The sequence below is a fragment of the Chiloscyllium punctatum genome, chromosome 2 (assembly GCF_047496795.1).
Source record: "Chiloscyllium punctatum isolate Juve2018m chromosome 2, sChiPun1.3, whole genome shotgun sequence".
In the NCBI taxonomy this organism is placed as follows: domain Eukaryota; kingdom Metazoa; phylum Chordata; class Chondrichthyes; order Orectolobiformes; family Hemiscylliidae; genus Chiloscyllium; species Chiloscyllium punctatum.
Window position 1 is genome coordinate 66,676,955 of NC_092740.1, and position 27,615 is coordinate 66,704,569.

The 27,615-nt window shown below is 39.5% G+C and overlaps 1 protein-coding gene across 1 annotated transcript in view; it reads left to right on the forward strand.

Annotated features, from left to right (window-relative positions):
* krtcap2 (keratinocyte associated protein 2) overlaps positions 1-27,615 on the forward strand; it is a 197,977-nt gene that overhangs the window by 76,220 nt on the left and 94,142 nt on the right. The window contains exon 4 of the mRNA XM_072591747.1: positions 93-159. Within this exon, the coding sequence (XP_072447848.1) occupies positions 93-159 (67 nt within the window). The remainder of the gene's footprint in view (positions 1-92; positions 160-27,615) is intronic.

Below are 27,615 nucleotides of genomic sequence, written 5' to 3' on the forward strand. Positions count from 1 at the left end.
TTGAAAATTGTATCCCAGTAAAATGTTGGGCTTTGACTGATAGCAATGTGTTGTTCAAGTAGACAGTTAATTTTTTTTTCATTTTCCCCCAGTTTTGTCATGCTTTGGCCTTGCACTTTATACATCTTACCAGGTGCATCCTGTGTCATGTAGTTCATGGTAGGTAATTGTTCTTTACTATCTATCTGTTGATTTCTGAAAGCAGTTATTCATGTATTCATTCTGTATGAAATCTACACAGCGTGAATATAATGTTGTACTACAGAAATAAGGTTCACTTGTTTGAAATGGAATTCCAATATATGTTTCCATTCAAATGCGCAAATGGATCAAAAAAGACTGATAACTTTAAAATAAAAATAAAAAGCTGTGGATGCTGAAAATCTGAAACAAAAACAGAAAGTGCTGGAGAAACACAGCAGGTGTGGCAGCATCTGTCGAGAGAATAACTGAGTTAATGTTTCAAGTCCAGTGATAACTTTCACATAATTCTAAATGCTGATTTTAAACGGCTGTACAAAGAAATTGGTATGAATAAGGTGTCAGTATGACAAACTTGGCTTGATACTGACCTATTGATACAACAAAAATTTGCATTTGTGTTGTGGTGAAAGATTTGTGACTTATCTATATTCATATTTGTTTTAAACGTTGGATTTAAAAATAGTGGCATGTCGATCAATTTTTGTGAAGGTGTTTAATAAATACCAATTTTAAACTTGTTCATGTCAGAAAGTGGGACTATAGGGCCACATGGAGTATTATTGAAACTTTGTTGATGTAGTGGATTACAACCGGAGTGAGAAAACAATTTTAAAAAACTTGCTTTTGCATTTAGAATAATCAAAATTGATTTTAACTTAGAAAAACCCAGATATTAGAAAGTTTTTGGGTAGTTCCAAGGAGACCTGTGGAACTACAGTATGGTCTGTACAAGAAAAAGGAGGTTATGCAGAGTAGTGAGGAAATAAGCTGTCTCAGAGGAGTAGGATTGTGAAACTTGCAGATCCAGACTGTTTGGTTGGAACCCTACAGATTATTAAAAGACTCTTAGTTATATGAAAATTCGAGAAAATAATTCTTCACAGTTTATAGGACAGGAACTGGTGTTCTAGTTTACTAGACCAGTGACATTATTATTAAGCTACTGCCTCCTCAGTAGTAATGAGAACTGCAACAGGGCAACCTGCTTTTGAGCAGAATATCACTGATAGCAACTTCCAGATTTCTGCTTTCATTTTCACATAACAATACCAGTGAATAATAACAGTTTCATCATGACGATAATCGCAAATTCTGATTTTCAGAACAGATATCCAAAAACATGATCAAAGAGATTGTTTCAAAGGAGATACTGTAAACAAAATGGAGAGCTAGGTAAACTTGGGAGAGAACCTAAGAATTCTGGGCCAACATGGCTGAAGCCACAATCACTTATGGTGGAAAAATGGAGATTGGAAGTACAAAACAGCCCAGATTCATAGTTCTGAGAGGATAGCATAGCTGGTGAAGATACCAAATCTCTGGAAGAACAAGGCACTGGAAATTCATTATAGATCATTAAGAATTGAAGTGATTCATGAACAGAACTTCTGTGAGTTAGAATATGACCAGCAGAGTTTTGGATGAACTCAACTTTACAGAGGGTTTCGGGTAGGAGACTGGCAAGGATAGCATGAAGAGAGTTGACTCTGGAATTAACAGAAACATGAATGACGGTCTGGCCAACCGCATTTACAAATGATGTTATGATTGGACTGCTGAACTATATGCCTATATCAGGCAGTAGGTCCTTTTAATATGTACATTGAGTTTCATAATATACGTACTAGTTCTGCAGCACTTTTGGCAGCATGACTAACTGAAGGACGTTTTCTGTCTACTGTATAACAAAATTCCAGCTTTAGTGTGAGAATTATATAAAGTGTCTTTACTGGTGAGAGCGCTATATTAAATTCCAGGACATGTAGAAATAATATTGCAATATCAATAAAGGTTAACTACCAGTTATATTCCTCAGACTTAGATTTTCACACTAGTTTATAATTATCCATACTTTTGACATATTAGATTAAAAACAGTCCACAGTTAAAACAAAAGCAGCAGTGTCAGGTATTAGTGGGGAATTTTCACTTAATTGCAGCTTTGGTTCATGAGAGAATCTGCAGACTGAAAATAAACAATGACATTTAATCTGAGACTGAGGACTGGAATAGACATGTACAAATATACATTGATGTTATTTCCTTCTGTAACTCAGTTATCATGTTACATACTTATCAGCTCATCAAAATCTTTATAAATTTAATAATAAATATTAATTGACAGGTATCAATGATGAAAAAGGAGAGAATTTCTAGCAGGTTGATGCAATTATACTAAAATATTGTAGTAAACTGCTACAGATTGAAAGAGTTATTCTGAAAAGCTTCAAGAAATTAAAGTTGTTTTCATATTGATGGTAAAGTGGCAGTGTAATTGCAGACCAATTTTCATGTAATGAGTTTGAACTATTTTGTCTGGGCTGGTAGTGTCATACTGAGAGCTGTGGCACTCCAAAGATGTACCAATGACTCAGGACAAGGGGCTCCACTAAAACGTAGAAAGTTTTCAATCAAAAGTGCATTTTAAAGTAATCATACACCCAAATGTTTGCAGAGTCAGTTGGGCTCTGCACCTTGACCCATGCCCTGAATTGATAAGCCCTGCTCCACATCAGTGTCCACCACTTTTGTGGGGTGGGATGTAGTTTGCACATTCACAGTTCACAGAAGCAGCAGTATGTTGAGAAATGAAGTTGCTTTCACTTAGAGGAATCTTTGTTCCTGAGGTTAGTGAAAAACATCTTGTAAGATTTACAAGTTTGAGGAATAGGTCTCAACATAGCAGCCTTCTTTGAAGAAGTCAATTTTTTAAAAAGGTCAAATATCCTGATGAGATTTTTAAGTAGGCATTAACGTCTGTAAAGGTTTCATAAAACCTGTGGAACAGTCAGGCTGTTGTGATTTAAATCCCCTGCATTTTAAATTAAAGTACAATTGTCTGTCTCCGTTGATAAAAAAGACTCCTGCAACTTCAATAGCTGTTTGTGGATATAAGGTTGCGGCATTAGTACTACTGACTGTCTTTATAATCAATGACTATCACAATAGGGAGTCTGTAAATTCATAGTTTGTTTAAAAGTCTCAAGAGGTAACAAACAGAGTAGTTACTTCTGATTTTTCTCAATTAGATTACTTACAGTGTGGAAACAGGCCCTTTGGCCCAACAAGTCCACACTGACCCTCCGAAGAGCAACCCACCCAGACCCATTCCCCTACACCTAACACCACAGGCAATTTAGCATGGCCAATTCACCTGACCTGCACATTTTTGGACTGTGGGAGGAAACGGAGAACCCGGAGGAAACCCACGCAGACACTGGGAGAATGTGCAAACTCCACACAGACAGTTGCCTGAGGCGGGAATTGAACCCGGGTCTCTGGTGCTGTGAGGCAGCTAACCGCTGAGCCACCATGCCACCCATATGTGAACAGGAATATAATTGTTTGTTCTTGTAAGAGATTAAGCATGTGAAAAGAGATTTTTTTAAAATCATGAAGTTTGTAATAGGTACTACAAATTTTATTTCATTTTATCTCAGGTTGGCTCTGAAGTGGATGCTGGGTGAGATGAGATGGGACAATGAGAGACAGTAGAGATGATTTGAAGGGGGAATGGGTTGGCATGAATTGGCAGAGTTGGCAAAGGAGCTATAAAGGTGGGTTGAGAGAGGAAGAAATTGGCATGGATGGTGAGCAATGAGGTGGGGGGGGAGAGTGTCAGCTGATATGAAAGGGCAACTGATGTGCAAGTGTGTGGGGGATTGGGGGTGTGAGGGGTGAGAACCAGAGAGACTTTAACTAATTATATTATAACAGGAGCACTGAGACAAGACATTTAACACAGCCTGCTTCAATACTCAGCAGCATCTGCACTGCTTCAGTGTGAGGTGGGCCTGAGTCCAGCAAGTACCCACCTTCTAGAATAAAAATCCTGCTGTTTGAGAAAATTTCTCTTGACTCGGGTTTGGAGAGTCTAGAAATTTTCCAACTCTGTGCACTTGTCCTGCAAATTAACTTTCAGCCCTTAGGGTTATTTCCAGAACAGAAGGAGTCGTTTGGCCCATCAAATCTATGCTGGTTCATTGTGGGACATTCGAGTTAGTCCCATTCCTGCTCTATTCCCATAGCCCTCATCGTCTTTTACCCAAACCCAAAAGGGAAGGTAATGGCATAGTGGTGTTGTCACTAGTAATTCAGAGAACCAGGTAATGTTCTAGGGAGACACATTCAAATCCCAAGGCAGCAGGATGTGCAATTTGAGTTCAATAAAAATCTAGAATGAGAACAAACGGTGACTGTGAAACCATTATCAATTATTGTAAAAACCCATCTAGGGAAAGAAATTGCTGACTTATGAATCCAGACCCACAGAAAAGAGGTTGAGTCTTAGTTGCCCTCCAAAATGGCTAAGCAAGTGACTCATTGAAACTGCTAAAATGTCTCAAAACAAGAATGAAACTGGACAGACCAACTGGCATCCACTGAGACACTAGAAACAACAGGCCTCTGTTGATCCTACAAAGTCTTCCTTACCGGAGCTGGAGGGCTAGTGTCAAAATTGGGAGAGCTGTCTCATAGTCTGTTCAAGCAATACCTTGACATATCCATACAATTGGAATCATGCTGTAAATGTTCCAACCAGTGAATCAACCCTGGTTCAATGAAGAGAGCAGGACAGTATGCCAAAAGCAACAGCAGGCATACCTAAAAATGAAGTGTCAACTTGATGAAGCTACAAAACAGGACTACTTTGTGCCAAACAGCATAAGCAGCAAATGATAAACAGAGCTAATCAATTCCACAATCAACAGATTGATTTAAACTCTGTAGTTCTGACACATCCTGTCGCGAATAGTGTTGAACAATTAAGTAGCTCACTGGAGGAAGAGGCTCTACAAATAATCTTACCCTCAATGTTGGAAGTGCTCAGCATGTCAGTGCAAAAGATAAGGCTGAAACCTTCACAATAATGTGAAGTGCCGAGTAAATGTTCCACGTTTGTCTCCTCCAGAGGTTCCCAGCATCACACTCTTCAGCCAATGCGATTTGATGTCAAAAAATGGTTGGAGGCACTGGATACTGCAAATACTGTCCATGTTCAAATGCAGCAAGATCTGGAATAGTCAGATTAATACTGTGCCTCAAGAGTTTGGCAATGTTGCAGCGAGTATCTCAATTACTGATTTCCTAAAGCCAATCCACCAACAACAAGACACAAATCAGGAATGTGATGGAATACTCCTGCTTGTCTGGATGAATACAGCTCCAACAACACTCAGGAAGCTTGGCATCAACCAGAACAAAGCATAACATCCACTCCTTCCATCACCAGCATTCTGTAGCAGCAGTGTGTACTGTCTAAAAAATGCACTGCAGAAATTCATCAAACCTCCTTAGACAGTACCTTTGAATCACTACCATGTAGATAGACAAGGGAAGCAGATACATGGAAATTCCAGTACTTGCAAGCTTTCCTCCAAACCACTCTTCATTCTGACTTGGAAGCATTGGACTAGCTAATCTTCTGGGGACAGATTTGAATCTCTCCATGGTAGATGGTGACATTTGAATTCAGTAAAGTCTAGAACATAAAGGGGACCACGTAACCACTTCAGTTGGTATAAAAACTCATCTGTTTCACTAATGTCCTTTAGAAAGGGAAATCTGCATCGCTATCTGGTCTGGCCTAGATGTGACTCCAGACCCACATCAATGTGGTTGACTTTTAATTGTTCCTTGCGCAATTAATACTGGTCCAGTCAGCGATATCCAGGTTCTGTGAATGAATTAAAACAAAACAACAACCTAGTCCTGCAGGCAAATGCATGGAAGATGAATATAATATAGATAAACGAGAGGTTTCCCACTTTGATAGCCAAAACGGGAAGGCAGATTAGTATTTAAAAGAGAGACCAGAATTGCGATAGGGAACTGTGCAATGAGACCTGGGTGTCCCTGTACACCAGTCACTGAAGGTAAGCATGCTGGTAAAGAAGGCAAGTTGTATGTTGGCCTCCATAGTGAGAGGATTTGAATACAGGAGCAGGGATGTCTTGCTGCAATTAAACAGGGCTTTGGTGAGAGCACACCTGGATGATTGTGTGCAGTTCTGGTTTCCTTATCCGAGGAAATAGGTTCTTGTTGTAGGGAGAGTGCAGCAAAGGTTTATCAGACTAATATCAGAACTGATATATGAAGAGAAGTTAAATTGGGGGCAGAGGTTTAAGGTAAAATGGGGGAAAATTTAAAAGGAGATGTGAGATGTAAGTTTGTTATGCAGAGGGTGGTGGATAACTGGAACACGCTGCTGGGGGGGGGGGGGGGGTGCGGGGTGATAGAAGCAGATCAGATAGCAATGTTTAGGAAGCATTTGGACACTCATATGAATAGGCATGGAATAGAGAAATATAGACCATGTGCAGGCAAATGGCATTTGTTTAACATGACATCAGTTTTGGCATGGTGGGCAAAGAGAGCTGTGCCTGTGTTGTACTGCTATGTTTTATATTCTATATTTGCGAGAGTTATGAAGAATGAGGGGAATCTCATAGAAACATAAAATTCGAACAGAACTAGACAAGGTAGATGTTCAAGAAGGTGGGTGATGGTGGGTGAGTCCAGAACCAGGGATCACTATTTAAGGATATGGCGTAAACTATTTAAAACTGAGCTGAGGAGAAATTTCTTCACCTAGAAAGTGCTGAGCCAAAAGAGAAATTGCAGGAAAAACTCAGCAGGTCTGGCAGCATCTGGGAAGAGAAAAGAGAGTTAACATTTTGGATCCAGTGAATCTTCTTCAGAATAGTTCAGGTGAATTTTTCTTCAACAATTGACAATGGATTCATGGTCATCATTATACCCTTACTGCCAGGATCTTGATTGAACTCAAATTCCACCATGGCAGGCTTCGAACTGCGGTCCCCAGAGCATTAGCCGGGGGCTCTGGATTAACAGTTAAGTGATAATATCACAAAGCCATTAACTCCCCATGATGTGAGAATCAAGGTTGTTATTGAACAAATTTGTCAAAACAATTGGATGACACCATGAATGTATAATTCAGCCAGCAGTTTATACTGAGGAAGAGATACCTGAATTTCAGTTCACCATGAATTACAAGCTGATTTGTGTCATTGGTTATCTTCTTGAAAAACCATCTTCCTCTTACTCTTCCTATGAGATTCGTGAAGTGACTGCATTTGCACAATAATTTTCCATTAAAAGTGCAACAGAAATTAATTTATCATGTGAGGACACTTCTAATGATGTGATTACTCATTACTGGCAAGAAAATTCTCTGGTCCAGAAGGTGAATTTGAATTATGGAACCACATACCTTCAGCTAGTGAATTGTTGGAGAGTTCGAAGTACCTATTTTGCATTATATTTTTTATTTTCCTTGCAGCCTCTTGTCATTTTTTATTTATCTTTAATCTTTTTTTCTTTTCCGCTCTTTATTTCTCTGTCTTTACCAGCATTGATATTCCACCATCCACTCAAACTTATTCCCTTGTCAGTATTTCACCTGTTTATTTACCAATTTTTACAGCTCATTGGTTAAGGAGCTAGATGGTTGGTTCCACTATTCAGTTAGCTTCCAAATTCTCCAATGACCTCACCACAACATTTTTAGTTTGCACATTCAGCAACTTGCAGGGCAAGGTGAATTTAAACTGACAGATGAAGAAAAAAATAGAATGAAGAAGGCACACTGTGTAGTGGACAGCGAAAAAGGTTACCTCAGGGTACAATGGGATCTTGATCAGTTAGGTCATTGGGCTGAGGAGTGGCAGATGGAGTTTCATTTAGATAAATGCAAGGTGCTGCATTTTGGAAAATCAAACCGTAATAGGACTTATACATTTAATGGTAAGGTCCTAGGGAGTGTTGATGAACAAAGAGACCTTGGAGTGCAGGTTCATAGCTCCTTGAAAGAAAAGTCGCAGGTAAATAGGATAGTGAAGAAGGCATTTGGTATGCTTTCCTTTATTGGTCAGGGTATTGAGCACAGGAGTGGGGAGGTCATATTGCAGCTATACAGGGCGTTGATTAGACCACTTTTGGAGTATTGCATGCAATCTGGTCTCCCGCCAGTTGGAAGGATGTTGTGAAACGTGAAAGCATTCAGAAACGATTTACAAGGATGTTGCCAGGGTTGGAGGATTTGAACTATAGGGAGAGGCTGAATAGATTGGGGCTGTTTTCCCTGGAGCATCAGAGACTGAGGGGTGACCTTATAGAGACTTATAATGTTATAAAGGACATGGATAGGATAAATAGACAAGATCTTTGCCCTGGGATGGGGAGTCCAGAACTAGAGGGCATAGGTTTAGGGTGAGAGGGGAAAAAGGGACCTAAGGGGGCAATCTTTTCACGCAGAGGGTGGTGCGTGTATGGAATGAGCTGCCAGAGGAATTGATGAAGGCTGGTACAATTGCAACATTTAAAAGGCATCTGGATGGGTATGTGAATAGGAAGAGTTAAGAGGTTTATGGATCAAGTGCTAGCAAATGGGACTAGATTAGGTTGGGCTATTTGGTCGGCATGAATGAGTTGGAATAAAGGGTCTGTTTCCATGCTATACATCTCTATGAGTCTAGACTGTGAGATACCCTAGTCCAACACATTTCAGCCCCTTGAGTAAAATCGTATCAGATTCTGGGCATCATGGCAGAATTGGCCAAGATGTTCAACAAGACCCCATCTCAACATTGAGATCACATTTTATACACTATTCAGTCATGCAACAGGACAAGATTCTCAGTAGGCAGCCACAGGTTACCAATTGATGCTCATATTTGCTTGTTAAATGCCTTGTTAACCTACTGTGATCTTACCAAATCTTCAGAATAAGTTGGCATGAGGAAAACTTGACATGGAAACTAGAGTGGTTTCTTGGTGGATTCAACCCACTGCCCCTCCAAAACACCTCTTTGCTTGACACCGAGCATCAATATCTTAGGCATGATCCACTGGCATTGGCCACATCCTCCTCACACTATACAGAATTAGAATCCAACATATGCCAGCATCTATGAACCCTTATGGCACATCTTTGATCCAGTTGCAGGATGTTTTTGCCAGGCTCATTTTGCTACTGCCTTGCCATGTCATTTCTAAAAGACACAAAGCCAGGAATTTTGTTTCTATTTACTCGTGGGATTGAAGCATTACCGGTAAAGCTGCCTTTATTGTGCATCCTTAATTGACCTTGCACTGAAAGGCTTGCTGGACCATTTCAGAGGCTGGTTAAGAGTCAGCCACATTGTTTTGGATCTGGGATCACATCTAGATCAGATCAGGTGAGGTTGACAGATTTCCAAGCCTAAAATACATTGGTGAACTGACAGTGAGAGTGACAGTGCTTGTCCAGGTACTCAATAGGCACTTAAAAACAGGGCCAGGAAGCGAGTGGGCATTCCAGAGATGCCAGTCAATTCCAGGATCTCCGATCAGTGCTGAGTTGCTGCAGGAATGGCACTTGGTAAGATGGAGTGGTAAGTAGACGTGATACTCACTATAATGGCTGAAATGCCAATCATTGCAACGGGTTTGGGAAGGTACAACAAGAAAACTCATTTGGTCCTGCAGTGAGAATCGCTCCCTCAAACCTGACAAGAATCTTAACCAAAAAAATCATTCAATTCAGTCCATTGTCTTTTCCTAAAGCAGTTATATAGTGGCTAAATTGACATTTCATGAAGTTATAAAATACATATTTGGCCCAAGATATGAATAACAGACCTAATGCTAAAATCCTTTGTTATATTTCAAAGTTGCATTATAGGATTTGAAATCTAGCTCATGGATTAAAGTGGTTAAAATGCCTCAGCAGGCATCTGTCATGTATCACTGTAGCTTTAAGTAAGAGATTACAGATCCATTCCTTTTTACAACATAGTACAAAAGAGAAAAGAATAACAGTTCAAGCAAAACAGTCTCTGGTAGTGCAAAGAATATCCAGGACATTCAAAGCCCGCGGAAGATCACTGAGAAAATAAGACAGAGCATTTGGTAGATTTGTACCATGATATGCATGGTTCAACAGGTGTACTGGAATATTCTTCTGGTTCAACTATGAGTTAGTTCTGCACTTTATCCTTAAAAGGTTGCTTAAATAATTTAATTCCTCGTGTTAAATCTGTTCCAGATACCACAGTGCTTGGTCATCCTGCCTTTTCATCTGTTTTGAGCAGATGTAGAATCATTCATTTATTTTTCAAAGCATACTTCCAACCTTCTGGCTTGTTCAACTGATATAATAAACCTATCACTGAATCAGTGGAGTTTTATTATATAAGTAAAGATCCTGCAAACATTTTAATGAAATCTTCAGATTTAACAAAATCCAAGATTAAAGTAGAAACTCTCACACTTTGTAAGGATTGGTGGTATACATATACCAGAAGAAGAATATAAATGGAATGAAAACGCTAACTAAATAAATGAACGCATATTCTTTTTCAATGGCATTGTTTGTGAAATTGTTGGAAGAACTCTCTGACCATGTTTTTAAAAAATGCTAAATGATTTTTATTTTTATTAACAGAATAACCTGTCCACTCAATTCATTCCACCAGTTTTGTAATACAGAAGCATTTCATGTTTTCTAATTCAATAATCAAAATAAAAACTGTTTTTATCAGCTTATATTTGCCTCATCAATGTAAAATATTCATGCATTCTGTCATGAAGTAATCTGTATATTATGACTGATTCAACAAGCAAATTCACCAAAAATCCAGAATTTTGCAAACTCATCTCTCATTGGCAGAAACCTTGTTTTATTGTTCTTGGGAATCAGAGTAGAGATTTAATTGTAATATTGAGTGATATAACACAATCAATACCACAGTTCGCACTAGGCCCACAACCGCACTTACTGTTTGAGACTGGAAATCCATGATTATCTAATTCTAGAATGGGAAACTTATGCAGAGATTTGAACATAAAAATCCTACTTTTTATTCATTCCACCATATTGGTGTTGACTGAAAGGAAGAGTGTTAATGTTTTGTGTTCTTATATGTTTTGTTGGGTTATGCAATTTATATTTTTATAGTTTTATCCTGTCCCATTTCTAAACATTTGATATAATTCTCATCAAAGTATCCATGTGCAATAGATTCAAAGAAATTTATATTCAGTAATCAATCAGTGTTTTTCAATTTTATGTTAAATCACTTGTGGTGCTTGGGCGACAGTGCCTGGCCCACATTTATTGCCTATTCATAATTACCCTTGAACTAAATGGCTTGCTCAGCCATTTCAGAGGCAATTGAGAGTCAACCACATTGTTGTGAGTCTGGAGTCACACATAGACCAGACCGGGTGAGGTTGGCAGATTTTCTTCCCGAACAACATTAGTGGGTTTTGTTGACAATCGGCAATGGTTTGCGATTGTGTGTATTTGTCTCTGTGATTGTGATTAAAGCTAAGACTTTTTAAAAAGTATTGAGTGATAATCTCTGTTAATAGGCCTCTTGTCATTCAATATCCAAGATCTTATCACAATGTTTAGGACTTTGTTGGAAAACTTTTAAACTGGCACAAAGGGTCTTTCCAACATTCTATGAGCACAATTGTTTCACTAAGGCAGGGAAGCAATGATGCAATTTTACTCTTTAAAGGGCACCTAGCCTGTTAGTTTCATTGATCAATGATTCCCCACTGTTCTTTGCCTCATTAATCCTGACAAATTCTATCTGGTTTGAAACTCCAGCTGCTGGTTGTTAAATTCAGAATACTTGAATCAATTATTTCCTTCCGTATTAAAATTAGAGACACAGCATCTCAGTGGGTATTTTTTATTTGCACACCTTGAAATACACACTGATAAAAATAAGAAGTGAGCAAGATTAAGTCAAGTTTCCAATGTGCCAGCATGTGTTTTAACAGCCTGGCACCAACCACTCCAACCTCATTCATTCGCAATTAAAATTTTGTTTTCCGTATCAATCAACACTTTTTTAAAAATCTATAGAATTCTCTTTTTAACAAACGGCCAAGTAGAAGTTTATAATTTTAACCAACCTTCATATCCTAGAAAACATCTGAACTATACTTTTAGAGTTATTTTCTGAAAACCTTCAGTACCAATTAAGTTCTGCTGACCTTGAAATCAAATTTTCTTACATGATTCTACAGGTTTCAAATTAAGTCCTCCTTCTATGAAAGTTTTTAATAATATCAAATGTTGTCATAAAAATATCAATGAACTTCATCAAAGCAAGATTTGGAATTCATTTCAATTTCAAATGAAATTAATTCTGAGTAGTATCTCACCACTTTCAGTCATTATGAAAGGGAAACATATGTTATTGTTAAATTAGAGCTTTTGCTAAGGGCACATATAACAGTTTCTACAATACAAATGTAATTGAATATACACATTTCTATGAGTAAATATGACCTTTACAAATCTTCAGTTAAGACAAATTTATCAGTTGCTTGAATGATCAGACAGTTGCAGGCTGCATCATTAAAGCTTGCATCTGGAATTAAGTTCCACTTAGGTGCCTGAATAATTTTGTCATTGAATTAACACGTTTTGCTGTAATTTCTGCTGCCTCCAAGTTGCCTCACTTTGTGTTGGCTGCCAATTGATTTGTGTCCTTTTAAAAGGGTACTATTGTCCAAATACCATTCTACTGCCACCAGTGATCAGTAAAATTCATTAATTTTGACAAGAGCAAAATCTGGTTCATAAATGTGAATAAGATAATGAACGCCATGATCCTGGACTTAAATCATGTTATTGTATGATTGCTTTACTTGCCTGGCTGCCAGCCAGTTTTTCAGTAGCAGCAGCCAATTGGACAGATTGAAACAGATTTTAAAAAAAACTGATGTCCTGCTGCTAAATTCTTGGCATTTCTTCATTTCTCCACCATCGCAACAAGCACTCAAGCTGCCTCCCTGTGATGATCAGGACATCTATATCCAGCAAAATGTTCTTCCATCACATTACAGCTATCATACCCAAAACCAACTGCTTGGAGCTCAGTACTTCTGACTAGACCCAAAGCTCATATGATCTTCTAAACTTCTCATTTCTTTTGATGAACAAGTATCATATTCTCATTGAACAATGGCTATATTTACCTTAGTTTTCATTTGTTCTGGGAATATGGACAATGTTGGCAAGTCTGTATTTATTATCTATCTTTAGTTGCTTTGATGAAACCCTGAGTTTCATCTTGAACTGCTGTTCTCCTGCGCTGGCCAAACATTTCCTACTTTATTTCAGATTACCAATATCTGCAGTATTTATTTTTGTGTCGTTGTTATAAAAAATAGCAGCTATTTGAGGGCATGTGCTGTGTTCTTAAAGTTAAGTTCATTCTTTCAGAAAAAAGGTGTTTTTCACCATTTTCTTGTATATTTTTTCTTACTGCCTAGAAAGTGACCTTCTCAATTGTGATGTATAGCGAGAAAAGAGTTAAATTAGAGCAATGGGTATCTGTGGCAGAAATGCTTTGTTGATTGTGTGATTACTTTCTGCTGAGAGATAGGATGCCTAAACCACATCTTCAGGTTTCAACTACTTGGTTGAAGACAGTTCTCAGCATCAGGTATATGTCTGTGTATCCCCTGAGTTTCATTGCTTGGGTGCTAATAGATATTGTTAGCCATGTCTTCAGTAGGTAGCCCTTAGCTGCAAGGAGCAAATCAGTGATTCTGCCTGGCTGTGCTCGTCCTCACCCTGAAAAAAATTCTCCTTTAACTCCTGTCACTTTCTTCATGTCAAAGGTGTGGCCAAGGGTGCCTGCATGTGCCCCAGTTATACCTGTCTCTTTGGGTGCATGGAACATTCCTTGTTCAAGTCCTACTCTGGCTCCCACCCACAACTCCTTCTCTGGTATACTGGTGACATGTTTGCTGCTTCCCTCTCTTGTCCGGAATTAGAAAAATTTATCAGTTTCACTTCACCCAATTTCCACCCAGCTCTCACCTTTACTTGGTCCATCTCTGACTCCACCCTTCCTCAACATCTCTGTTTCCATTTTTGGGGATAGGATGGCCCCTGCTATCCATTACAAATGCACCATCTCCCACAGTTATCTGGACTATACATCTTCATACCCTGCTACCTGTAAGGACTCCATCCCATTCACCCATTCTCCATCTCTGTCACATCTGTTCTGATAGTGCTACCTTCTGTAGGGGATCCTCAGGAATGTCCACCTTCTTTCTCAGCTGAGGGTTCCCTGCCACTGTGGTTGATGGGGCCCTCAGCTGTGTCTGATCCATTTCCTGTACTTCTGCCCTCATCCCTCCCTTCATTAATGAATCAGATGACAGTAAACACATCGTGCTATTCTTTTCTATTCCAGATTTTTATTGAAATGGAATTTCCGCGTCTGCTGAATTGGGATTCAAATCCATGTCATGAGCATTAGCCTGTTGTTCATGATTACTCGTTCAGTGTCATTACACACAATGCTTCATGGAGATCTTTGAGACTTTGTACAATGGATCCAGAACTGTTTGCCTCAAGGACACAGAATTCAAGTTCTAGGGAACATAATGTAAAACCAAAAGAAAATGTCATGTTATACTCTGGACTGAGCTTCAAATTCCACATCAGTTTCATTGCCAGTGTTATTTTCAATCTCCAAAACATAACTCAGTTTCTGCTCTTACCTCAATCAACTGCATACAAAACTTTCATGTTTTTTGTCAATTCCAAGTTTAGCTTCTCTAATAATTTTTTCATTAGCCATACTAGTTACATCGTCCATAAACTGTATCTAACCCAAAGCATCACTCTTCAGTGCTAATCGACATCAAACTCATCTCTCCATTGGTCTTGTCCTCAAAAAGGTTTCAATGGCTTCCTATTCTCCAAGACAATGATTTTAAAATCTTCATTCTCATTGACACAGCTGTCCAAGGATCCTCCTTCTCTACCTTTGCAATGTTCCTCCATTCCTATTGTCAGTGCACGTCTTTCATTGTTCTGAGTTTTCAGATTATTTTCTTTCTTTTCAAATTCACACACATTCTTTAGCTGTCAGCTTCACTCACACCTGAATGATCTCCCTAATCTTCCCACATTCCTACAGCTCTCCCATCTTCAATTCTTTTTCTTTATCCCTCCGGTTACCTCCCCTACTTCAACTACTATTATTAATCACATTGTATCAGTGCCTCAATGACATGCCTTGGGATGTTTCCTATGTTGAACTTGCTTTAAAAATGCACGGTGTTTTTATTCTATAATAAAGGATTATTAGCAGAATCCTTTCACCCCATCAATTCTTGTTGGATGTTAAAAGCTGTTGGAGAAGCTTCTGAACTATTGTATGGACACATGCTGCATAAAAAGTTAAAGAATCCTGTCACATAAAAACACACTGTTGATATTCTGAGGATGGCAATAATCAATATTATGCAGCCTTGACTCTTGGTAATACGTTGCTGTACAAGTGAACTTTTTTTTATTCTTAAGCTTGACCTACAAACAGAATGATGCCTGTGAGCAAACTGAATGCAGTTGACAGCTGATGTCTGATCAAAAGTTTCTGTGTACATTTGTTTATAAAGGTGACACATTTCAAATCTAGGGAGACTAGCTGTAGATTTCTTGCAAATATTATGGATGTGAGCTAAATGTGTGATAAGAGGACAGAAGAGAAAACAGTCCAGATATTTACTTCTTCAATATAGAACCATAAAACCCCCACAGTGTGGAAGCAGGCCATTTGGCTCATCAAGTTCACACCAACCCTGTGAAGAGCATCCCAACCAATCCCTGTAACCCTGCATTTCTCATGGCTAACCCACCTGGCCTACACATCTCTGGACACTGAGTAATTTGGTACGGTCGATCCATCTAACATGCACTTCTTTGGACTGTGGGAGGAAACTGGAGCATCTGGAGGAAACACACACACACGTGCAAATTCTGAATGGACAATCACCTGAGGCTGCACTTGAATCAGGTTCCTAGTGCCGTCTCATTATAGTGTCACTAAATGTTGTGATAGTCACCAAGATATACTATGGATACTAAACTATTAATACATGGATTTCATGGATCCACAATAGTTACTTAATGGCAAAGTACAGTGATGAGGCTACACAATGCCAAAGCATGGCTTTCTGCTTATGATCACTTAGTTGACAAGCTGTAGAAATGTCTGTGGAACAAGCTAAGCACAGGCAATTCGTCTTGTGGGTAATGAATACAAGACCCACAGCCAAAGTACTTCTGGAGTCATTTTACCTGCATTCTAGCAGCCAGTTACTGAGAAGGAGTGATAGAAAAGTTTAAATAATGTCACTTGCCTGATATTATTGGGTCGAATATTTTGTGATGTGTGTAGACCTATAGAACAACAAATGAAAAAGATCAGAAAATAAATTGTCTGGTAAAATCATTAACTGGTAAGGGATATTTTATAGTTAGTGCAAAAACAACTCTTACAACCATCATGAAACCTCTATAACATATTGGCAGGGCAGCTCTGGAAGAACAGTTTGGCATTGCAGACCATCACGGCAACCAGGATTGATAGACTGCATCGGGGCATTTTATGCACAGGGACAGGGACCCAGCGCATGGGTGGAGCAGGCTGTGTCTCAGGGCTGCTCATTTACTCTGGTAAGCTGTTCCTCAGTCCTCAGACAAGGAGATGGACATCTTGCTGTGTGGCAGTGTACAACATTAATCTCCCTATCTGCACCACCTGCCCACAGCTTATATGGAAAACACACTGCATGTCCAGGAAGCAAGCGAGCAACCATGTCGCAATGTCTTTGAGGAGTAGTCCTCACCAAAGTTCATGGAGGCACCTGTCAATCAGGGGGTGTCTCATCACAGAATATCAAAGGCAACGTCTCCTATCAGTCCAGAGGATTGGTCCTGGTCCAGCATCTGGGTTGGATTATCTCAGAGAGGGGTTTCATGCCTCTGCAGTCCAGGGAGTAGAGCATGGGAGCTGTCACAGCTGGGGAGATGGACAGGTCATTCTCCAAAAATGCGTGTTTCTTCAATGCGATTTGGTTGTAATGCAATTGTTGAATTGGGAATTGCCTTTTTGAAATGCAAATGCCCATTGGCTCGGACTGATCGCATCCCCGGCAGTAGGTGTTGCAGTGCGCTAAGATCTGGACCTGCATCAATGTCACATGGTCAGTCGGCATGTGCACTTTTTTGGTGAAGTGCTGCACTCAGTCATTTTTGGTCCTGTTTTTTGCAAGTCTCGCTGTGCTTTCCATGAACATGGAAGGACAAAGTTAGAAGAATGTTGACAGGAAGCATCCAGGTGAAAAAAATCATGGGTGGTGACTGTAACACTTGAACAGAAGCTAAATGTTATAAAGCTCTTTCAGTAATGAAAGAACATGTGATACAGTTCGTGCAACAGGAATAAAGGAGTCTACACTGAGCACCATTAGAGACAATGCTGAAAGAGTTAAAGCAAGCTGCATTGCTGGAACAAGTCTGAGTGCTAGCAAGTGTGTGAGGTCATGAGCAAAAGAACTTGAGGAGATGGAATGGCTTCTAAGTGTGTGGATAGAAGATCAATCAAAAGCGTGATCTGGGACCATCTTTCTCACTATGAAACAGTAAGCCTTATCAATTTATGAGAACCTAAGGAAAAAAGCTGATGATCCTGCAGGTGTGCCTGCCTTCAATGCTAGTAGTGACTGCTTTGTTGGATTTAAGAACCACGGTGCTTCTCATAATGTAAAGTTATGTGGCAAAGCTGCCAGTGAATACGAGGAACATGAGCTGTCATTTCCTCCCATGGTGAAAAAAGTTGATTGAGGGAGAAGGCTACACCTTAGATCAAATCCTCAGTTTGCATGAATCAGGTTTATACTGGAGGCGGATGCCACCCAGAACCTGCTTTCGTAAGAACGAAGCACACGCTCCAGGTTTGAAGATCTCAAAGGGGTTGTATGACTGTTGTTGGATGCCAATGCTCGTGGAGACTTATACCTTAATCCTGTGGTGGTATATCACTCTGTTAACCTCGAGCCTTGGAAGGTTACCTGAGGCCCACGCTCGGTGTTTACTTCAGCTCAAGGAAAAGAGATTGGATGACAGGCAAAATTTTTCTGACCTTATTGTTTATGTTTTTGAGGATGTTTTTATAAATTATTGTAGGAGAAGACACTTAGATTTCAGGATTCTCCTCATTCTGGATGAGGCACTAAGCCATCCTCCCACCATTGATGAGCTTTCTGAAAACATCAAAATGCTATTTCAATCTCTGAACACAACCTCTCTCATTCAACCCATGGACCAGGGTGAAATAGCAGCTTTTAACAAGCTTATTATTTAAGCACATTCAGGAAGCTGATTGCAACTACTGAGGGGGGATAATGAGGACAGTATTCTTCAATTTTGGAAGAGCTTTAACATTTAGAATGTTATTGTGGAGGCCTGGGGTGATGCCAGTAAGGCTTGCTTGCATGCAGTTTGGCAGAAGCTGCTCCCAGATGTTCTTCATGATTTTATAGGTGAACCGTCAGCAAGTAAAAAATATTATGTCACTCTTGCAAAGCAAGTTAGATTTGAAGAAGTGGAGACTGAGGATGTCAAGGAGCTGCTTCAGTTTCATTGTGAAGACCACACCACAGCTGATCTACTACAACTTGTTGCTGTGGGGGGAAATTGAAGCTGGAGATGTTTGACGATGAAATACAGAATGCAACACCACAAGACCCTCCCACTTTTCTTTTGTCTTGTATCCTGTGGGAAGTTGAGAAGCAGTTGCATCTCTTAGAGGACAATGACTACAATGCAGAATACAGCAGGACAGCAGTTTATGGCCTAAAGTCTTATCTGGCACCCTATGAACAGCTTCTTCGTGAAAGAGGAAAGATGGCAAAGCAGCAAAATCTAAATGCCTTTTTAAGTCAACCCACAAGAAACAGTCTGAGAACAATGAACCACAGCCATCCAATTCTGGACTAAATATTTTCAGGTGCACCCAAAACTGCATCTAAAAGTGATGATGACTCTCAACCCTTGTCTTAATACAGTACTGTAACTCAGCAAAGTCAGAAAGTCCTTCAAATTACCTTTCAGTTTTTTCAGGGTAAAGTGTTAAGTTTATTTTATTATTTCATTGAAATATACTATTTTAACACTTACTTAGACTGTGTTATCATTTGTGTTGGTCTAACTGCTTAGATTTGTTTCAACTTTTAATTTTTGGTAGTCCACCCCTCACCCTGTTTTTCCCATAGGCCCCGTTATTTCTCTTCTGCAACTTTCTATGATGCAAGGTCACCTGAGACCTCAACTATGGTGTTGTAGAAGAACAGACTATACAGCCACTAGCCAAGGGTCTTGGCTGTTCTGGTCTGTGTTGTTCTGTTAGTTCGCTCATTGGGTTGAGCCATGGTCAGTTTGTAAGTGTGACCTGCAGAACTAACGGGGTTTGGGAGAAGAAGTGGGGTAGGGGCATTGCTATTTGGTAGGATATTTGGTGAATATTTCTTCAGGACTGGCAACTGGCAGTGGGCAGAGGGATGTGGTATGACAATTGGAAAGTGAGCATTATTTGCTACATTTGAATACATGGATACACAGAGAAAAGGAGTATGAAAAGGCTATTCACCCTTCAAGCCTGCTCCATTATTCATTATGATCATGGCTAATCATCCAACTCAATAACCTGTTCCTGCTTTCTCACTGTCCCCTTGAACACTTTAGCCCCAAGTGCCAAATCTAACTTATTCCTGAAATCACAGAATGTTCGTACAGTGGTGAAGCATGCACAGGAAGAGGAGCTGGCGATGTTTCTACATGTTCAGGAGAGCCCAATCCTCAAGGATAGGGGTAAGGGGAGTTGTGGGCAGTGAGTAAACACCTCTGGCATGGCCACCTCACATGCTGATGTCTGGGTGAGAAAGGTGGGCAGGTTCAGTTTAATGTAGACTGGTTCAGGTGGGACTGGGGAGATGCAAACTCTTTGGTTAACCCCAGAGGGGAAACCAACAGAGGATTTGGATATTTGGGGGCGCATTGAAACATTGAGCTGGAGGCTATGCAGTGAGTTGTTCTGGGAATGGTGCCTGGTAAGAAGTGGTCAGAATTGAATGTGAGGATTGTCGTTGAGGATGATGATATTAAAATGCAGGGTACAGAACAAAATAGGCGATAGCCATTCTTTGTTTCATTGCTTAGGACAATGTTTGACCAAGTAGACGCAACATTTCCTGTTTAAATTTAGAGAAAGCTTGGTAGTTAACTGTCAGTCATCATTAATTAGTACATTACTCATGGCAGTACTACTACCAAACAAAGTCCATGCTAATCAGCACTATCCTATCATATGGTATAAATGTTGTTTTCCTTTGGCTTTGGTATTTCTTGTGAAATGTCCTGATGAGTATTAGTGAAAGACTTAGAGTTAATATTTATGACTTTCTGTAATTATAATATTTGGATAATAAGAAATGCTGGAACCTGAACGGAAAACAGTAGCAGTTAGAAGTAAGTTAATATGAGGGTATCCAGTGACAGATAGATGATGGAAAAAGAAGAGGAGAACTAGATTTCTGTGAAGTCAGACACCACATTTAGGAATTTCATCACTGTATCATTTTCTTCTGAATGGTTGAATGTACAGAATCAGCCATGCTGTGTGAAAAAAAGCTGTTCTTATAGGTCCAATTACCATCACCAATAGGAGCTGAGAGTTCATAATGTTCTAGAAAGAAGTGCACCATTGTGAAGAAGACTGCATAGTGTTACCCTATTTACAGAGACGCTTTAACTCAGTCCAGGATTTACAATGATGTTTCTGTTGTGTTATGTCTGTCAGTATACATATAACAAACATGTTCATGATATCATAGCTGTATCATAGCCTGTGACCTGAGGGTATACAGATCTCACCCTTTTATCTCAGGCCACTTGAAGTATGACAAGCTGATAAACTTGTAACTGAATACTTAAATACTAGTCATGGACCTGAAGTGTCTATGAATGTAATATTTACATATATTAGCTATAATAAACATTCTGCTGGGATTTTCAATACGAGGTAATGCCTACATATAATTCTTATGTAACAAGAGATAAGTTAAACATTGCAACATCAAGTACAAATACCCTTTTGGAGGCAAAACATTAATCAGTGTCAGAACATGTTTGACATGATAGGATGTTTCCAAGACAATGCTGTGGTGCAGCTCAGAGAAGATGCAATTTCATCAAGTGATACTCCTGGAAAGTGTAGGATTCACAGACAAGCAAAGCTTAAATTTGACTTGGATGGCATGGAATGCAATTGCATCATTTGCCATGTGGATCACCACACAGATTGATGTAATTTGATCACAAACATGTTAAAAATGCATGGTACAATCAGGATATGGCTTGATCTACGATATTTAAACTTCTCCCGAAAGAGACATGACCCAGGATTACAACACTAAAAGGATTGAATCCCAAGTTTAATGGAGCTAAGTCTTTCTCCAAGCTGGATGGCAAACATGGATTTGGGCGGTAGACTTAACCTTGAAAACTAAGGAAGTCTCTACTTCTAGAAAGTACCTTTTATTTTAGGTAGTATAGGGAGTAAATAGTTTCGAACTGAGATGAAGAGGAAATCCTTAATCCAAAAAGTGGTCGCCTGCAGGTATTTTAAAAAATAGAATCTCTACAGTGTGGAAACAGGCCAACAAGTCCACACTGAGTCATTGAAGAGCATCTACCCATGCCCACCCCCCTACCATGTAACACTGCATTTCCCATGGTTAACACACCTAACCTATGGGATAATTTGGCACAGCCAATCCCACTGATTTGCAAATTTTTGGACTGCGGGAGGAAACCAGTGCACCCAGAGGAAAGCCATGCAGACACTGGGAGAATGTACTAACTCCACACAAACAGTCACGTGAGGGTGGAATTAAATTTAGGTCCCTGGCACTGTGAGGCAGCGGTGCTAACTCTTGAGCCACTGTGCTACCTCAGTTGTTACCACAGAAAGCAGTCGAGGCCAAAACATCGTACGATTTCAAGAAGGAGTTGGCTATGGCACTTATTGCTCAAGGAAATGGACAACAGGTAAAGGATATGGGGTAAAATGCGAACGAGCTGTTGAGTTGCCTGGTTATCCATGATTAAGCATGGCAGAGTAGGCTCAAAGAGCTGAATGGGCTTCTCCTGCTGCAGTTTTCCATGTTCCTATTTTTATCCATCAGTCAAGATTTGTTCCAGTAACTTGTGGATAGAATTACAAAATATGCACTTGGAGTTGTATGTATTGCCAATGTATAGACAATCCTTTTCTCACTGATGGTAGCAGACCACCATGAAGAACTCATTTATGGGCGGCACGGTGGCACAGTGGTTAGCACTGCTGCCTCACAGTGCCAGAGACCCGGTTTCAATTCCTGCCTCAGGCGACTGTGTGTGGAGTTTGCACGTTCTCCCCGTGTCTGCGTGGGTTTCCTCCGGGTGCTCCGGTTTCCTCCCACAGTCCAAAAACGTGCAGGTCAGATGAATTGGCCATGCTAACTTGCCTTAGCGTTAGGTGTAGGGGTATGGGTCTGGGCGGGTGCACTTTGGCAGGTCGGTGTGGACTTGTTGGAACGAAGGGCCTGTTTCCACACTGTAAGTAATCTAATCTAATCTAACAGCAAGAAGAATAAGGGGAATGTAAATCAGCTCAATCTTGGTGTGACACATTCAGGTTGCAAGTCTATCCTGATCCAGGTAAAATTGGGGATGTGAGACCAATATCTACCCCTTACAAGACAGAGACTTACAGGAATGTCTCTAATTCTTCATCTACTTGGCAGCACATACAACAACAATCATTGAGAAGGCTCCTAAAGAAAGATACAACAGTTGCATGACAGGAGGACTGTTGTATGTTTGAATTATCCAAGTAAGCATTATAAACAGAAAACTGTACTCTTTAGAAATGCTGCTCAAGGGAGAGGACAATCTAGCACATTGAGGCTTTGCAGAAAGGGCTAAAAGTGACCATTGTATAAGTTGGTACATCAGTTGCATTTGGAGATGAGGGTCTACTATATTAAGGCCCACTTAGGAAAGATTCTCAAGCCTTAATATCCTGAGGCTGCCACAACAACTAGTGATTTAGTCTAAGTATGTTACGTCCTCAATTAACCTGTCTGATGTAATCAAGTTTACAGAAAACCAAGTTTCTGTACTGAACAACAACTACCATCGATTACAAATAATTAAATTCTAATCACAGGTAAACAACTATGAACTATTGACCCTATTAGTTAAAGTTCTAACTCTCGTATAAAATCCATGCACACATGCACAGACTAGCCTGACATTAAAAAATTAGGACAGGGGAAAAAGTGCTGGGGAATCATAAGTCAAGAGCACCAACTGTGTTCAAAAAGAGATGTTGCTGAAAAAGCTCAGCAGATCTGGCAGCATCTGTGAAGGGAAATCAGAGTTAATGTTTTGGGTTGAGTGATCCTTCCTCACAACTTATTAACACAATTATGTTCATTTCTTTTTGTGTTTTCTGCTCCCTATTCTTCTAGCTTCTTTACTAAATTGTTCAGTCTCCCACAGTGAGCAGCCCTCTTATGGGGCAAGGATAGTCTCCCTACTGTTTGGCTGAAGGGCCTGTGTTCAGTCCCGCTGCTCCAGAGGTGTGTGATAACACTGAACAGGTTGATTAGACAATTAACTTCAGTTTCACAGTCACCATGAAGGGGCAAGTGTGTACAGTTAATGAAGGGAAAGAATAACTGACAAGTCTCCAGGCTTGAGTTACTTTGCTGCAGGAAGAGACAGACATTGCTTTCTCCAGTTTAGAAAACTTTTGCCTCTGCCTTGTTCGCAGATAAGTTGTTCAGCTGGGTAGGAGCCAATTAGGGAGTATCATCAGGCTGATAACCTCTGCCATCTACAACTCGTCACAATTGCACAAACCAACCAGCAGCCTGTTGCGAGAGGAATCTCACCCCAGTACCTTTATCTAGTACTATGTTGTTTCATTTTGCAAAGCAGCAGGGCAAACGATTCACATAGAGTTCTTTGAATTTGTTTTGAAAAGGGCAATCTTCATTTTACTTTGGAAGAATTGTAAAGTGTGAGAAGGACAGTGTGGAAGTTCAAAAGACCATTGACAAGTTGGACGAGTGGGCAGATAGGTGGAAGGTGAGGTTCAAAATAGAGAAGTATGAGGTGATGCACTTTGGTCAGAAGAAGATTGAAAGACAATATAAAATAAGAAGTACAATTCTAAATGATGTACTGGAGCTGAGGGACCTTGGTTTATAAGTGCACAGATGTGTGTAAAAACTTCTTTACACAGCAAATTGTTAGGATACAGAATACAGTCAATGCAAACGTAGTGGAGGCAGGTTCAACTGAAGCATGTAAGAGGGTATTGGAATTTTTTTTTTGAACAGTAATTGTGTGTAGGGTAAAAGATAGCAGATTGGCATTAGATAATAGAGCCCAGGTAACGAGTGAAATAGAAATGATGCAGACATGATTGGCCTCATTCCATACCATAATAATTCTCTGATTATTTGAGCCTTTTACAATTTAAATCTAATCATTCCAATATAGAGCGTGAACACTTGCTGCAGTGTGTGGTATCATAAGATTCCATAAGTAACTGTGTAATAAGCAATTCAGAATAGAAACCAACCAAAAACCATTGGAAATGATTTGCTGTGAGCTATTGACAAATGTATGACCTAGACTACAATGACTTCGGATCTCTGTACAAAATTATCAGAAAATGTGTAAAAAGGGCGTATGACTCTGATGTCTGCAACACTCTGGAGCTGAAATGCTCACCTCAGAATAGGCTGAGCAGATCGACAAACATGAACAGACATTCCCCTAAATCTACAAGTAGAAAGCAGTGATACTGAGGGTGGAGATGTACTCAAAACTGATCTGTTGCAGTTTAGTCAGCATAAATGTGACCAGTTTCAATCATAAACAACAAATGATCCACAACTGAATGCATTATGGAATGTTATCATCGAAGGATGACCTGCCAAGTTAAGAGAAATGTCAGAGATTCTCAGATCCTTTTTGCCTTACGCGAGGAGCCCTGAATCTTGACAAGCAATATCCTCAAAGAAAAGAATTGTGCTTGGATCTAAAGCTCTCCACCAGAACATATTTTTGAAACGGTACAAATGAGTATAGAACTGAAAAGACAACTGGTACATGGTATAATGGTCAGGTATTTAAAGTGTCATCAAGAAGTTTTTAAGGATGTACAAAGTATGTCAGAACCACAGCCAGAGCAAAATAGAGAATCACGACATCTGTTAAATTCACTCAGACCTTTGATCTCAACTCACCATTCAGTCGCTTACTGTGAATGAAGATAACTTCATCTTAGTCACTGATTATTTCTTCAAATTAATAATCATCAGAAAGGCAAAGAATATTTCAAGGTCCCTTCATGGCAGACACATGGAAGAGTGCCAATATGAGTGTGTTTGCTTCATCTGAAGAAGTCATTCCTGACAATGGACCACAGGCTAGGATATGTGTGTCAAATGAGTTGTGAACCATGAGATATTCTCACTATATTACCTCAGATTAAATGGTCTCATGAAGTGAATTGTTTATGTTATTAATTCATTTATCTGTAAGTGAAGGACACAATTAAATCATTTATCCATAAGTGCAGGACAATGGGAACAAGATTTTGTGTTGTCATGTTAAACCTCAGCGTCACTCATAATATGGGATTACCTTCACCAGCAGTTTTAATGCTCTGAAGACAAGTGGAATGAACTTGCCAAGCTACCACTTATTCAATCCTTTTCAGAGGCAGTATGTATTCTCATCAAAAATGAAAGATGAAGATGATGTTTGACAAGCATGTAGGTTGAGAACCATCTGCTCTATCTGTAGGACAAAAGCTCCATTTCATAAATGCCACAATAGGAATCTGGTTGCTCTCAGAGACCTTCAAAGTGTGCAGTTATCCTTTGAAGCCTCAATCCAAACAGAACAAGCTGAGGAAGACAGAAGACAACCAGGAGAAGTATGCAATATGTCAGTTGTGCAATGAAGTGTAAGAACACATCAGATGACAACAATGTGATGGAATACCAGAAGAACAATTCACATACTGACAAGGTACAAAATCTAAAAGAGTTGTCAAATCATCAAACTAATTGAGAGTAGACTGAAGGGGCGGTAATTGGCCAAATTTGATTTGTCCTGCTTTTTGTGCAGAGGACATACCTGGGCAATTTTCTACATTGTCATGTCAATGCCAGTTGTACTGGAACAGCTTTGCCAGGGGTACAGCTAGTTCTGAAGTACATGTCTTTCGTACTATTGCCAGAATGATATCAGGGTCCATAGCTTTGCAGTATTCGGTTCCTCCAACTGTTTCTTGATATCACATGGAGTGAATTGAATTGACTAAAGATTTACATCTATGATGCTGAGAGATTTGGAGGAGGCCAAGAATGATCATCCACTTGGCATTTGCGGCTGAAGAAAATCATTAATCAATCATGATCTCAAGTTAAGAATTTAATACCTTAAGGATTCTAGGGGCTATACAATGCATATTCTCTCTGCTTACAAATTTCTTTTCAAATTCTTCCCTGTCACATTATATAATTTTCTCTCAGGGTTAATAGGTATAATGTTCCTCTTTTCTCAACTCAAGAAAACCTGGCAATTAGTTCCTTCATTTTTTAACAAACAATGTCACTACCTGCTAAAAATGAAGTGTTCCTGCAACTGACTGAGAGGAGTTTTAAAAAAGGGAACTCAATTCCCCCGGCATCTAGTTATAACAATAGTTACCCAGAGTTAAACTAGGATTTCTGTCTAACCTTATCTATGCAGGTAAGTATGTTGGTAATGTCCAATGTCTCTGACTCTAAGTTAGAAATGGTAGTTTTTGTGGAGGGTCCTGGGGAGCAAATGAATTGCCTGTGATAGGTTCAACACTTGCGGGCAACTCTAGCAATTAGGATTTTGACACCATCCCAACACACACCTTGGGTTGTATACTCAGTCTCCAATAATGCTGAGACCTGAAGCTGTTATGGCATACAGTATCCATTGACAATGAGTATGCACAAGGGATTTTACTTTCTCTGTGTTGTGATGATGCTCATGTCAATACTATTTCTTCTGTCTTTATAATTACATGATTAAGTCTCTGTTGGTAGTCAATATGTAATTACCTTTGACCCCAAAAGTAGTAATAGCATTAAATAATTATTCAAAAAACTACTTTTCGATAAATTCAGTAGTTCCATGATTCCTTCAGAAGATGGAGAATTGCCACTCACCATATATTCAAATAGTTTCAAACATGTCTTGTGGCACAGCCTGATTTTTGAACTTAATTTGTCTTAGTTTATTTCTTCAGCCTAGGTTTCTTAATTGTACACTGCATCAGGACTGTATATCAGAAAGATCACAGTACATTGATTAGTCAGTAAACTATATAACAAATCTATAGATCAATGGTTGTAAAGGTTAATGAGATATTAGCAGCTATCTGTAGAACAAATGCTCAGCACAGCTATTAAA